Source organism: Megalobrama amblycephala, linkage group LG13 (genome assembly GCF_018812025.1).
Source record: "Megalobrama amblycephala isolate DHTTF-2021 linkage group LG13, ASM1881202v1, whole genome shotgun sequence".
NCBI lineage: Eukaryota > Metazoa > Chordata > Actinopteri > Cypriniformes > Xenocyprididae > Megalobrama > Megalobrama amblycephala.
Genome location: NC_063056.1, coordinates 3,860,271 through 3,873,101, shown reverse-complemented (window position 1 = coordinate 3,873,101; position 12,831 = coordinate 3,860,271). Strand labels below are relative to the sequence as shown.

The following is a 12,831-nucleotide window of genomic DNA, read 5'->3' as shown; positions in this document are numbered from 1 at the left end:
TGTATGATGGAGAAAATGCTGATGGAGAAAAAAAATCAAGAAAATTAGATTTAAACTATAAGACTAAACGTGTTGAGCTATATAACAACAATTAGTTTTCTGTCTATAAATATATCAAAACAGTTGTTCCCTTGTCTATTAAAACATGTAAATATTAAAGCGTCTTTGGTGTTTCCATGGTTTCTACAAAATAAAAAACCGAGGGTAACGCGGGTATGACACCATTGACAGGCGACTCCTCACACGTCCCAGAGCCTTGGTTAAAATTGCAATTTTCTCATGATTTACAAATAGTTGGAAACATTTGGGATGTTGTAAGTACTCAAGTGAACAAAATATATAAAACTGGCCTAGTGGTTTTTGTATATTTTACTGCAAAATTCTTACATATTGCACCTTTAAGTAAAGCTTCTGCTAATAAAAAGATCATTACACTGTAGAATACAATCAACCATTGCAACAATAATACAATAATAATGTTATATTATTATTAATAATATATTTTATTAATATTTCATTTGTAACATAAAAATTTGGATAATATTCTAAATAGCAGACTCCACCTTCTCAGTAGTAGATCTAATGCAGATCTGGTGGACAGTAATATCCTATAAAATTAAAATCTTTACTGTGTCTTTCCTGGGAATTTTCTGTCAGTTCCTCTAAATTAGTGTTCAAAATAAATCTTTTCATTACTTCTGGACCTGCCAGTTTGCTAAGTTTTAAATGATTATTAAACAGCAAGCACAAACTATGCAAAAGCGGCAGCCCTTCCGGCACACTCAGTGTCTGAATTCACTCACTCCCTCAAGTGAACTATATTAGTGGACTAATGTAGGGAATAGTGAATGAGGGTATAGGATGCGATTTCAAACACAGCTACGTTTTTTCATTTAGGTCAGGTTTGTTTCCATGGTTACTATCTTCGCCACCTGTTTCATGGTTAGTTTCTTGTACAGCCCTGCCTCTTTTGTTTGTACAGTATTAATAATAATAATAATAATTCATAATTCATTACATTTACATTACAAGGTTTTCTCTGTACTCAAAGCACTTTACATGGAAGGGGGGAATCTTCTCAACCACCACCAATGTGCAGCATCCACCTGGATGATGCGATGGCAGCCAAATTGTGCCAGAACGCCCACCACACACCAGCTTATTGGTGGAGAGGAGACAGAGTGATGAAGCCAATCAGTATATATATGGGGATGATTAGGAGGCCATGATGATGGACAGAGGCCAATGGGCAAATTTGGCCAGGATGCCAGGGTTACACCCCTACTCTTTTTTGAAGAACATCCTGGGATATTTAATGACCACAGAGTGTCAAGACCTCGGTTTAATGTCTCGTCCGAAGGACGGTGCTTTTTTGACAGTACAGTGTCCCCATCACTATACTGGGGCATTAGGACCCACACAGACCACAGGATGAGCACCCCCTGCTGGCCTCACTAACACACATTATTCTTTACTATAGCGTGTAAGGCTGTTATGATTTCCCCTACGCGCCATGATTTTGGTAGGCCGCCTTTGTTAGGGTTAGGGTTAATAATAAAAGTAAACTGCTGCAATTAAGATCCACTTCTCCTCTCCTTGCCTGCCCCGTCATAACGGAATACAGGTCCTAAAAAGTAATTTGGATTCAGCAGCAGTCTCCCTCCACCCTGAGGACCAACTTCTGTCCCTTTATCAAGAGGGCTGTTCGCTGGAAATGAGGGCAAGTTGAAGATGTGCTTTTGGAGTGGGCTGGATGACCACCTCCACAGGATGCCCATGGGAGATACCAGTAGCTCGATCCTCCAATATTGTGACTGGTTCTCCCCTAAGGCCATGTGTCCACTGAAGTGTTTTTAGCCAACTCCACTGTGATTGGACGGCTGGATCCAACTGCTACACTACCTGACTCCTGAGCCTCTTCCTTCCTTCAGTCCTGCTCAAACCATTCATGTTCTAATATATGCTCTAACGTTGGTTTGTTGGATTCATAATGTTGCAGGCAATGCTTTATCAGATCACAGCATTCTGTACAAGTTTTCAAAGAGGAAAAGTGCTGGTTAGTCATGTATGCTATTTATGACCAAATAGCTTCTAAAATACATAGTATTTAGTACTGCATTCAATTTTAAACAAAAAAGGGCAATCTCCTGTCATCAATACAGTAATTATCCATTAATCATTTCCAACTATCCCCTTTTATATTCAGTGGTCAAACTCCCTGAGATTTTGCCAAGGCTTTGTGTGTGTTTAACGGTGTTATTGTTGTTGTGTGCTGTGGTCTCACCATTGGATACATTCGGAACACGCGGATCACGTATCCTTGATTTTTGAAGAACACTTAGGGGCTGGTCTCCGCTCACCATGTCTAAAAGCACTCTACCCAGAGACCAGACAGTTGATTGGACCGCCAATTCACGACCTGAGTTGAAAGGAAGAGATCATTTAATTTGCTAAAGTCATCTGTGAGCCATTAGTGTACATTTGAGAGAATCTCTGAAAACTATAATGGCATACAATCCAACACAGTAAATTCCAGTTGTATACAATAAGATTGAATCATGTACAATATCTGACATATTATGGCCAAGTCAACTCACCAACAGAGGTCTTAAAAAGTTCACTACAGCCAAAGTCTATTAATTGGAGCAGCAGCGTCTCTGTGTTGACCAGGATGTTGTCCGTCTTGATGTCATTGTGGAAGACGCCCTGGTCAATGCAGTGTTTGGCTGCAAGCACTGCTTGGCGCATTAATCCACGTGCCACAGTTTCATCAAGGAAGCCTCTGTTGCGCGTGATGAAACTGAGCAAAGTCTCGCACGGATATGGATACTCCATAATTATGATGTGCTGTTGTGGCATATCAAACCAATCTAACATTTGTACAATGTGAGGGCTTTTCGGAGGTTTGCGCATCAGCAGATTCACAGCCACTTCTGCAAGCAGAGGTTCGGTAGACCCTGGCTAGAGAAACAGGTTTGACAAAAGATTAGCTGTGACCTTTCACTTTTATATTGAAACAGCAGAGTTTCAAGTTTGAGACCACTTGTATTTGGCATTTTAATTCTATTTTTCCATTACAAATTATATTATCAGCATTTCAACATTTTAAACTAAATTTTCAATGTGGTTGCAGACTTTTGGACCCAAAAGCCTATTAAAAGTAAATATGTTCATTGAAAAAGATGCATGTATTAATCTTGCCAACTTACCAAATTAATAAATTTGTCCCAGCTCCTCTTATGTAGACATTTGATAGCAACCTGCAAAAAGAAAAATAGTTTTAAAATCATTTTGATCTAAATAATCTGCAATGATCCATATGTTACATTACAAAAATAAAGAAAGAAAGAGAAAAACGAGAATAAAATGAAGAGAAATTAAAGCAAGAGTGGATTACCATCTGGTTATCAAATCTACGTATCCCTTTACACACAGTCGCAAAGCCTCCACTTCCCAGCAATTCTTTCACTTCATAAAAGGAGGAAAATGATCCTGAAAAAACAGATAGAACAGATTGTGATTCCTACATAACATGGCTCAAAAGAACTAGATCCATTAGAATTCTAATACTGTACAGGGAATTAGACAAGTAGCATAAATACTTACTAACTAGGCACAAATGTGAATTAATGACAGTTGACTCACCTGTAGCTGGCCAAAAACCAGATGGAGCTGGAACAGGCTCTACATCAAGGGTATATGCACCTGGGGTGAGTTTTGGCTCAGGATCAGCCAAATCCACGCCAGGTGTCATTTCAAGAGTGGATGAACCTGGGACGAATTTTGGCTCAGGATCAGCCAAATCCACGCCAGGTGTCATTTCAAGAGTGGATGAACCTGGGACGAATTTTGGCTCAGGATCAGCCAAATCCACGCCAGGTGTCAGCTTGAGACTGGATGAACCTGGGATGGATTTTGGCTTAGGATCGGCCAGACCCATCTCAGGTGTTAGTTCAAGACTGGATGAACTGGGAACAGGACTGGATGGTGTCAGGACAGATGTTAACTCTGAAACAAGATAGGATGGACCTGGATCAAGCATTAACTGTGAATCGAGGCTGACGGAACCTGACTGGGAATCAGCTGGATCCTGGTTAGCCACTGGTTCCAGACTGGATGGACCTGGGACAAGTGACGGCTCAGGATCGTCTGGATAAGGGTCAGATGTCAGCTCGAAATAAGATGGACCTGGATCAGTTAACACCCAAGAGAGGCCAGATATACGTGGCTGGAGATCTGCTGGATCCATTGGGTTAATTCCGCATGGATCTGAGCCCACTTTGTTGTCCTCGTAACAACAAAGAGTGGACTTTATAGTCCTCCATGCACGTTGGAAGAATGCCCTGATGTCTTTCTTCATGCTCCTTTTTGTTTGTTTCCCTAAAAATAAAAGAAATTGAAAAGTAAATGAAATTGCGTCATGCTAAGTTCAGACAGAACAAGGACTTCTAAGGAAAATCATGTTAAGGCAATAAAACGGCAAAATGTGATGGACTTATAATAGCTTGTGATTGTGATATGGGATACAGGAGTAGAGAATCCCAAAAACATTTTCATATTAATGGTTGTTTCTTTTTTTGATATGACCTTGGCACTGTCTCAGTTTGCCACTGCTCCCTTTATAAACATATCATGACAACTCACACAAACAAATACCTTTTAAATTGTCAAAAAAAAAAACAAACAAACAATAGAACTAGATCCCTGCATGCTAAATCTTGAATAAAAGGGAACAAATACTAGACACAAATGTCAAACAGCAGACTAGGGCAAAAGTAAAAATACAACTATAACGTAAGTAGTGACAGTAGATTAATAATGCCAGTAGACTTACCAACAGCTTCCATTATCCCAGAATCCAGAGTGGATGGACCGGAGACGGAAAATGGCTCCGGATCAGTCCAATTAGTCTTAAGTGTCAGCCAACCGAGACTGAATAAAACTGGCATGAGATCTTCTGAACCCTGTTGAGCCACTGGCTCATCGGCAAACGAATCTGAGGCCACTTTGTTTTCCCTTTGAAAGCTGAAGACACCACACTTAACAGCCCTCCATGTTCGGCAGAAGAACGTACACATGCCTTTCTTCTTCCTTTTTTTTGTTCGGTTTTCAGCAAACCTTAAGTCAAATACTGAGGAAAGACATCATGAAGAAATAATACAATTGTTAAGTGAGACAACTGGTAAAGTGGGACGCTTAAGAGTAATCGTCTGAAAAAGGATTAGACAAAATAGCATAAATACTAGGCACATATGTGAAATGGCACACAAGGGGAAAACAATCCAACTAAATATTAGGGCTGGGACGATACAACTATCTCCCGATTCAATACTATCACGATACTGGGGTGCCGATATGATATTGTATATATATTGTGAAGGACAAAAATATGCAATTTAATATGAATTAATATCAATTCTGGAATAAAAAAAAGACTTTAAAATCATAAAAAAATGTCGATAAGTGAATCGATTTTTTCCCTCAGCCCCACTAGTTCTAGCACTGCCAGTAGAATAATAAAGACCAAAGACTCACCAAAAGCTGACCCTAAACCAGATGGACCCGGGATCTCAGAATCCAGTGCAGATGGACCCGGGACAGGTGATGGCTCCAGATCTGCCTGACTTGAGTCAGGTGTCAGCTCGATATTGTATCTTGGTATCTCAAGACTGGATGATACTGAGACAAACTCTCGATCTAGAGTCAGCTCTGAACACAGGATCTGTGGACCTGTGACAGATGATGGCTCCAGATCAGCCGGACCACCCTCAGGTGTCAGCTCAAGACTGGATATATCTGAGACAGACATCAACTCCAGGATGGATGAAGCTGAGACAGATGATGGCTCTGGATCAGCCGGATTGCTCTCAGGTGTCATCTCAAGACTGGATATGTCTGAGACAGACATCAACTCCAGGATGGATTGAGCTGAGATAGAAGATTGCTCCGGATCATCCGGATCGCTCTCAGGTGTCAGCTCAAGACTGGATATATCTGAGAGAGATGACAGCTCAGGATCGGCCGGATCGGCGTTAACTGGCAGCTCGATACCAGATGGACATGGATCGATTGATAACGCCCATTCGAGGCCAGATAAATCTGGCTGGACATCCGTGGGATCGCTGCATGGAAATGCAATATCATCCCCATTGCAACAGAGAATGCAAGACTTTAAAGCCTTCCCTATTCTCCGTAAGAATGCACAGAAGCCTTTCTTCTTCTTCTTCTTTTTCTTTTGTTTTTCTAAAGAAAGGTGAAAACATTACCATAAGAAACTGTTAGTCAAATACTGAGGCTAGACATCATGAAGAAAAAAGGACATTGGGTGAACACAGTTAGGTGAGACAACTAATGAGGACATTTAAAGCGGTTTTCCTCATAGACCTATTTTGTGTTTGAAAACAACGATGACGTTCTTCTGGTGGTAGAAAATGACAGTTCTGCAGTAGCACTCTATGGAAGCCATGGAATAAAAAGATAAAAAATGTAATTGCGAGTTTAAATTTTACAATTCAGACTTTTTTTCTAAGTAATTTGCTGGTGGGATGGGTGGGACATGTCCCCACCACTTTTTGCCGGGCCGATATTGTCTCCACCACTTTTTGAAACATCTCGGATCTCGATCTGATGCTGGGATGTATTGTTTTTGAAATCATGTTGAGTGCTCGTTGTTACGCCACTGTGTATATCTCACAATTATGAGAAGAAAAGTCAGAATTGAGAGAAATAAACTCATTATTTAGTCTTTTTTCCATAGAACTGCAAGTTTATATCCCGCAATTCTGACTACCCTACCCCAGAATTGTGAGATATAAACTCATTATTTTAGCTTTTTTCTGGGTAACTGCAAGTTTATATCCCAAAATTCTGACTACCCTACCCCAGAATTGGGAGATATAAACTCGCAAGGGTGAGCAAAAAGTCATTAAGTGTAAGATAAAAATTTTATGTTTAAATGTTATCTATGCAAAATGTTAACACGTTTAAACATTATCGCTAATACATTATGTCCCCTATGAACTGTATATGTGAATATTTTGTAAATCTATTGTTTACATCAATGTTTTAATAGTAGACTAATCATTGCAGGTTTCATCAGCTCAGTCTGTGGCTTGCAACCATAAATGTCTCTGCATTTAGCATCAAAGGGCGTCTTTGACGGCGATATTCTCTAAAAATTAAGACTATCTTTTTTGTATTCCGCTTCTAACATCCAAAAGCATTTGTCTGTTCTTATTCCATGGATTTTGGCCGTTTTCCTGCACTTGTTACCACTGTTTTTCTGCCACTACAATGCGTGCGCAGCTGCAAGTGACGTAGCTGTGACGTCTGCTCCCAAATAATCTATTCCAGCGCCCCAATTACAACCATCCACACATAAACATCAACACCTGCTTTCCTTTTCATTTTTTCCCGTAAAATTAAAATTACAGCTATACAGTAGTGGACAAAAGTAATGTCCGGGCCTAGGAAAATTGACATCTTCACCCCTTATTTAAATATTATTAACAATATGTTAAAGATTTTGTAATCATACTGCGTAGTTGTGAACACAATGAAACATGACAAATTGTGCTGACAATTTTTTTCCAGGCTGTCATACAAAGAAATCATGAACGCATGCAAAAACAATCGAGAACCAAACGAATATTTTTTTGCATAGTAATTAAACCTGTAGCTGTAGTTTGCATTTTTCGACAAATAATTGTCGATAAATACCTTAACCAAGTTTAGTTTTTTGTTCTTCCCACAAATTTTAAATATTTAAAAAAAATTGTTTCCTCATATTTTGATGAAATGACCCATCTGGACATCACTTTGGCCACTACTGTGTTTATATACAAAAGCTACAATCACAGAATTAACAGCAAAAAAAAAAGAGCAACCAGCATTTTTCCAAGTGTTTTTTAAACTTAATTGTAAAGGTATTTTTAGGATTATACTGTACTAGATTAAATCCGTATATGTTACGAAAAAGATTTTCACTTTTTATTATTACAGCTTTATTTTATTATTACAGTTATTAATTCCATAATATTTCAGCTACATGGAAAAATACTATAGTAATTCACAGTAAATACTATAGTGTTTTTGAACCATACTATAGTAAAGTACTTTCATTTGTTTTAGTAATTATATAGTTGATGTGGTAATATAACAACTATAGTAATATAAGCAAATTACTTTACCCAATAGTTTTCTACAACTACAGGCTATATTATACTACAATATACAGTTTACTGTAGTAAAAAACAAAGTACACTACAATATTTATTACAGTTTATCAGTTCACTATAGTTAATACTACAGTATGCTGTAGCATTCATTAACAAAGTGTTATACACTATAATATATACAGTATACTACAATTTACTATAGTATGGTTCAAAAACACTATAGTATTTTTTAATGTGGGTGTTTTCATTTGTTTTTTGATTGTTTTAATGTCATTGTAATGTCGTGTCATCTCTTACCCAATGGGGGGTTCTCCACAGCGGCTGCAGGAGCAGCTCCAGGTGGGTCGGTGGTGTTTCCTCCAGCTGTCCGTGTAGAGTTACTCAACACCGGACGAGCATCTGCTGACACTGGACTGCTGGACTTGATCTCCACTGACTCCATCGCAGGAGAAACGCGTGTGGATATACAGTACCGCTGTCAAACTCTCAGTATGTTTGTTCGCGTGTGTACTGTATGTATCGCTGTCAAACTCTCAGTATGTTTGTCGACTTTCTGAGTTTCTGCGCAGGAGATTATCTTCGCTACCGCTCGGACTCTCACTGACTGAACTGAAGAATCGTTATAGAGCGCGCGGTTTAAGTGGGCTCCAGTGTGACGTCACAATCAACCGTCGCGTGTTTCAGAGCGACTGTTCGTTATTCGCGTCCAGATTATGCTCAGGAAGGATCCTTTATTATTATTTTTAATTCTAATTTATATAAAATAGGACACCACCTGTCCATATAAGTGATTTCATAAGTTTGATTTGGTTTTTGAGAGATGGTATTTAAATAACATCTATATTGTTGATCAGTTATAGATGACATGGTCAGTTTTATTCCTTTTCACAATTCTCCAGAAAATTTGATTTTGGGGCTTAATCAGTATAATACCCTATTGCAGTGGTTCCCAAACTGGGGTACATGTGGCCGGGTATGCAAACAAAATGCTGAGTAGTTCATTTAATTCTTAAAAATAGTATTAAAATCGAGCATGTATTTCTAACTGGCAAAATGTTGTAAATCCAGTACATTTCATGAAATTACCTCATCATTTGCAGTCAAAAATGACTGTATCCACACAAGCAGCATGCATATGATAGATCGCGTACAGAATCTGCTGCCTTAAATTGCGCTAAATTACTGTCATTCTCGACAATGCACCTTTGTAAAAGTGGGGATTAAGCACTTACTCGCATAAAGAAGAAATATAGACACAGATAGTGGATTAATTTCAATTTAAGACTCAAACTTTCTCCAATACAAAAACATACCTTGTGTGAGTTCTTGTATTTAATGATGATGACGAGCAAGAATGCAATTGTTCCCAAATATCCACATGACTGCAAACATGACATTATTATTATACTACAGGTCAAAAAATAAAATGTACATTTTAAACACAGTACTGTCAGTATTTACTCTGTTTTGCAATGAAATAATAGTTGTATCGATTCATTCACAGCCACTTGCTTCGTTACTGAATGAATGACTCGATGACTCACTCATAAAAACTTGACTTGCTGCCACCTACTGGCGGTTTTAGTTTAATATTTAAAAGATTTACTTAGTTTTCCATCATTGCATATTTCTCTATTGAACATTTTTAAAATAAATAACATTATAAAATAAATAAAGTTATTCATAAAGGTAAAAAAAAAAGCACTGGAAAATCAATTTAGGGGGCAGATATTGTCCCTTAATGGTAAAGGTGTGACTGCAGTCGAAGTGGAAGAGAGGGGGTAATCCCTACTCCAAGCTAAAAAGTTTGGGAACCACTGGCCTATTGTATTCAACGCCATTCCTAGTGGTATAAAAACTCTTTTGAAAGGAGAGCAAACCTGCTGTAATCTATTTGTATAACTCTTCTGTTTCATTTGAAGGGATTTTGATTTCTGATGACAAATTCAATAACCCCTTTGTTCGCATTCATTGGGGGGACTCTCGGGAAGATTTTTTTTTTTTACTTTCAATTACTTTTCATATGTATTTAAATATAAAATATTATATAATCTATAATAACATTAAACAGGCCTATTTCATGTTTTCTCCAAACAATATTTTCTTAATTATCAAGCAGGCACATGAAAGGTCAATGAACAACATTTATGAATTGTGTGTGACACAAACATGTTAATTCAAAAGAATATCTGCTTGGAGAAATTATAATTTTTTTAAAAATCGGTTTGAATAAATGATTCAATGACTCAGTTATAAAGATGTCACTTGTTTCATTACTAGATGAATCGTTTTTGAACAAATCTTTTTAATGAATGATTCAATGACAAATACATTTTTAACAGTCACTTGTCGCCACCTACTGGAGTAACAATGTAATTGATGCAGTCTCTATTTGAAGCATCAAGTTACGCTCGAAAGGTGATTTACCATCATCTGTCTCAGCTTCATCCATTCTACATCCATACTTTTAAGCGCTTGATTCTAACTTGTTCTTGGCCCATGAAAAAAGCAGTTCTTGTAATTGTTTAACTAGTTAAGGATATATGGCTCCTCATTGCATGCTTATAGGCAATGTTAACTTTTTTCCTTTCTTTTTTAAATCTATACTCTTAACAGATTACAACACGATCACATGAGAATGCGTATCAATAGTACGAGTGTGTAATCTCGTAGAATAGTTTTGGCGTGCTTATGGTACGCAGTTTTTCGCGTGCATATGATACGCACTTTCTGGCGTGTATATGACACACTCTTGGTTAGGATGGGGGTGGGGGGGTGGGGGTTTCGTATGTATAATACGCCATAAAGTGCGTATCATATGCACGCGAAAAACTGCGTACCATAAGCACGCCAAAATGAGTTTTGGCGTATATATTCTACGAGATTACACACTCGTACTATTTATATGCATTTTTGTGTGATCGGGCTCCAGATTATAAGTTAATTAAAATGTACCACAATAAATACAACAGATGTGATAAATTCTAGTAATGGTGATCATGAGAAGTTTAAAAAACATTCTCAATAGAATTCGGACGTGAGATTTTATCACACGTTTGGAGCACGCTGGTGAACGCACGCCACTCATACTTATATAATCTCCGAACGCGCATTTTATTCAATTGACCTTTATCACACTTCCACTTTCCGGTAAGTGAAGCAGTGTATTGCTAAATCACGGTGTCATCAAGCTATACACCTTTGTTTGGAATAAGCGACGTATATCGGCGAAAATCTCACGTCTAAATGTGAAAATAATGTTCACTTTTAATAATATCCAATTTTGCACATAGGCCTATCAGTGTCGGAGCCAGGATTTTTTCATAGGGGTGGCCAGGCAGGGGCCAGCAACCAATCTGGGGTGGCACAGAAATCTTCATTATTTCAACATAAAAATTAGTCTGACTATAATGTACTGGACTGTGCCCACAACACAAATGAATACAGTTAATTTGTACGTAATTGTAATTGAGATAGTGAATTAGATCATGGAATGCTGAGTGAATTTGACCTTTTTTTCCCCCCATTCCTCACTTTCAGGCATATTAATGAAGGGGCTCACACTAGCTGAATTTCAACTTGTTCAGTCAGTTCTGGTTCTCAAAACCCCCAATAGTTTGTTCTCCACTGTTGCATCTCCATGGATGAGACATGCAGATAACTACATATACTGTAGTTCAAAGATTATTCAACCTTCATTGAATTTTATTTATAATCAATGAACTACAACAATTCTGAGTTTGTCTGTTTGAAAAACTAACCAAAAAAAGTAAACACTAAATGTTTAACGTTCTATATTTTCCAAATAAATGATTGCAACAGTTCTATCATACCTAAATTAAACTCAGTACAAAGGGGGAAAAACAGTGTTATCTTTTGAATTCCCATTTGCTGATGCGGAAGCAGAAGTCAACAGCACATAAATGCCAGAATTTAAAATTAATTATTTTAAGCATTTAAATGTGCTGCATTTTTGTTTGTACTTTATAAATGAACATTTTCTCACATTTATTTATGCATTAAAAATTACATATCAGTTTGTGCCTTATATTGTGATCTCACATAGCAGAATATTTTAGTCCAGACATGTGATGCATATATATGTATATATATATATATATATATATATATATATATATATATATATATAATATACACTACCGTTCAAAAGTTTGGGATCGGTAAGATTTTTAATGATTTTAAAAGAAGTTTCATCTGCTCACCAAGGCTACATTTATTTAATTAAAAATACAGTAATAACAGTAATATTGTGAAATATTATTACAATTTAAAATAACTTTTCTATTTGAATATATTTTACAAAGTAATTTATTCCTGTGATGGCAAAGCTGAATTTTCAGCATCATTACTCCAGTCTTCAGTGTCACATGATCCTTCAGAAATCATTCTAATATGATGATTTGCTGCTTAAGAAACATTTATGATTATTATCAATGTTGAAAACAGTTGTGTACTTTTTTCAGGATTCCTTGATGAATAGAAAGTTCAAAAGAACAGCATTTATCTGAAATACAAAGCTTCTGTAGCATTATACACTACCGTTCAAAAGTTTGGGGTCAGTAAGAATTTTTATTTTTTATTTTTTTGAAAAGAAATTAATACTTTTATTCAGCAAGGATCCATTAAATCGATC

At 37.2% G+C, this 12,831-nt stretch overlaps 1 protein-coding gene across 1 annotated transcript; it reads right to left on the bottom strand.

The window, feature by feature from the left end:
* Positions 1 to 1,311: 1,311 nt before the first annotated feature.
* LOC125244212 lies at positions 1,312 to 8,855 on the bottom strand. The gene is made up of 9 exons (XM_048154259.1): positions 8,475 to 8,855; positions 5,536 to 6,243; positions 4,835 to 5,131; positions 3,646 to 4,380; positions 3,398 to 3,492; positions 3,210 to 3,260; positions 2,598 to 2,961; positions 2,285 to 2,419; positions 1,312 to 2,025 (listed from the first exon to the last, which is right to left on the bottom strand). The coding sequence occupies exons 1-9, from the start codon at positions 8,617 to 8,619 to the stop codon at positions 1,928 to 1,930; spliced, it is 2,628 nt and encodes an 875-aa protein (XP_048010216.1). The 5' UTR covers positions 8,620 to 8,855; the 3' UTR covers positions 1,312 to 1,927.
* Between the last annotated feature and the right edge of the window lie 3,976 nt (positions 8,856 to 12,831).

What these genes read in the sequence shown, in the direction of transcription:
- LOC125244212 (XM_048154259.1), bottom strand. Translation starts at nt 8,619, where the DNA reads ATGGAGTCAGTGGAGATCAAGTCCAGCAGTCCAGTGTCAGCAGATGCT. An exon ending in TGTGGAGAACCCCCCATTGG is followed by an intron (nt 6,244 to 8,474) that starts GTAAGAGATGAC and finishes ACCTTTCTTTAG; the next exon opens with AAAAACAAAAGAAAAAGAAG. An exon ending in TGGTTTTTGGCCAGCTACAG is followed by an intron (nt 3,493 to 3,645) that starts GTGAGTCAACTG and finishes CTGTTTTTTCAG; the next exon opens with GATCATTTTCCTCCTTTTAT.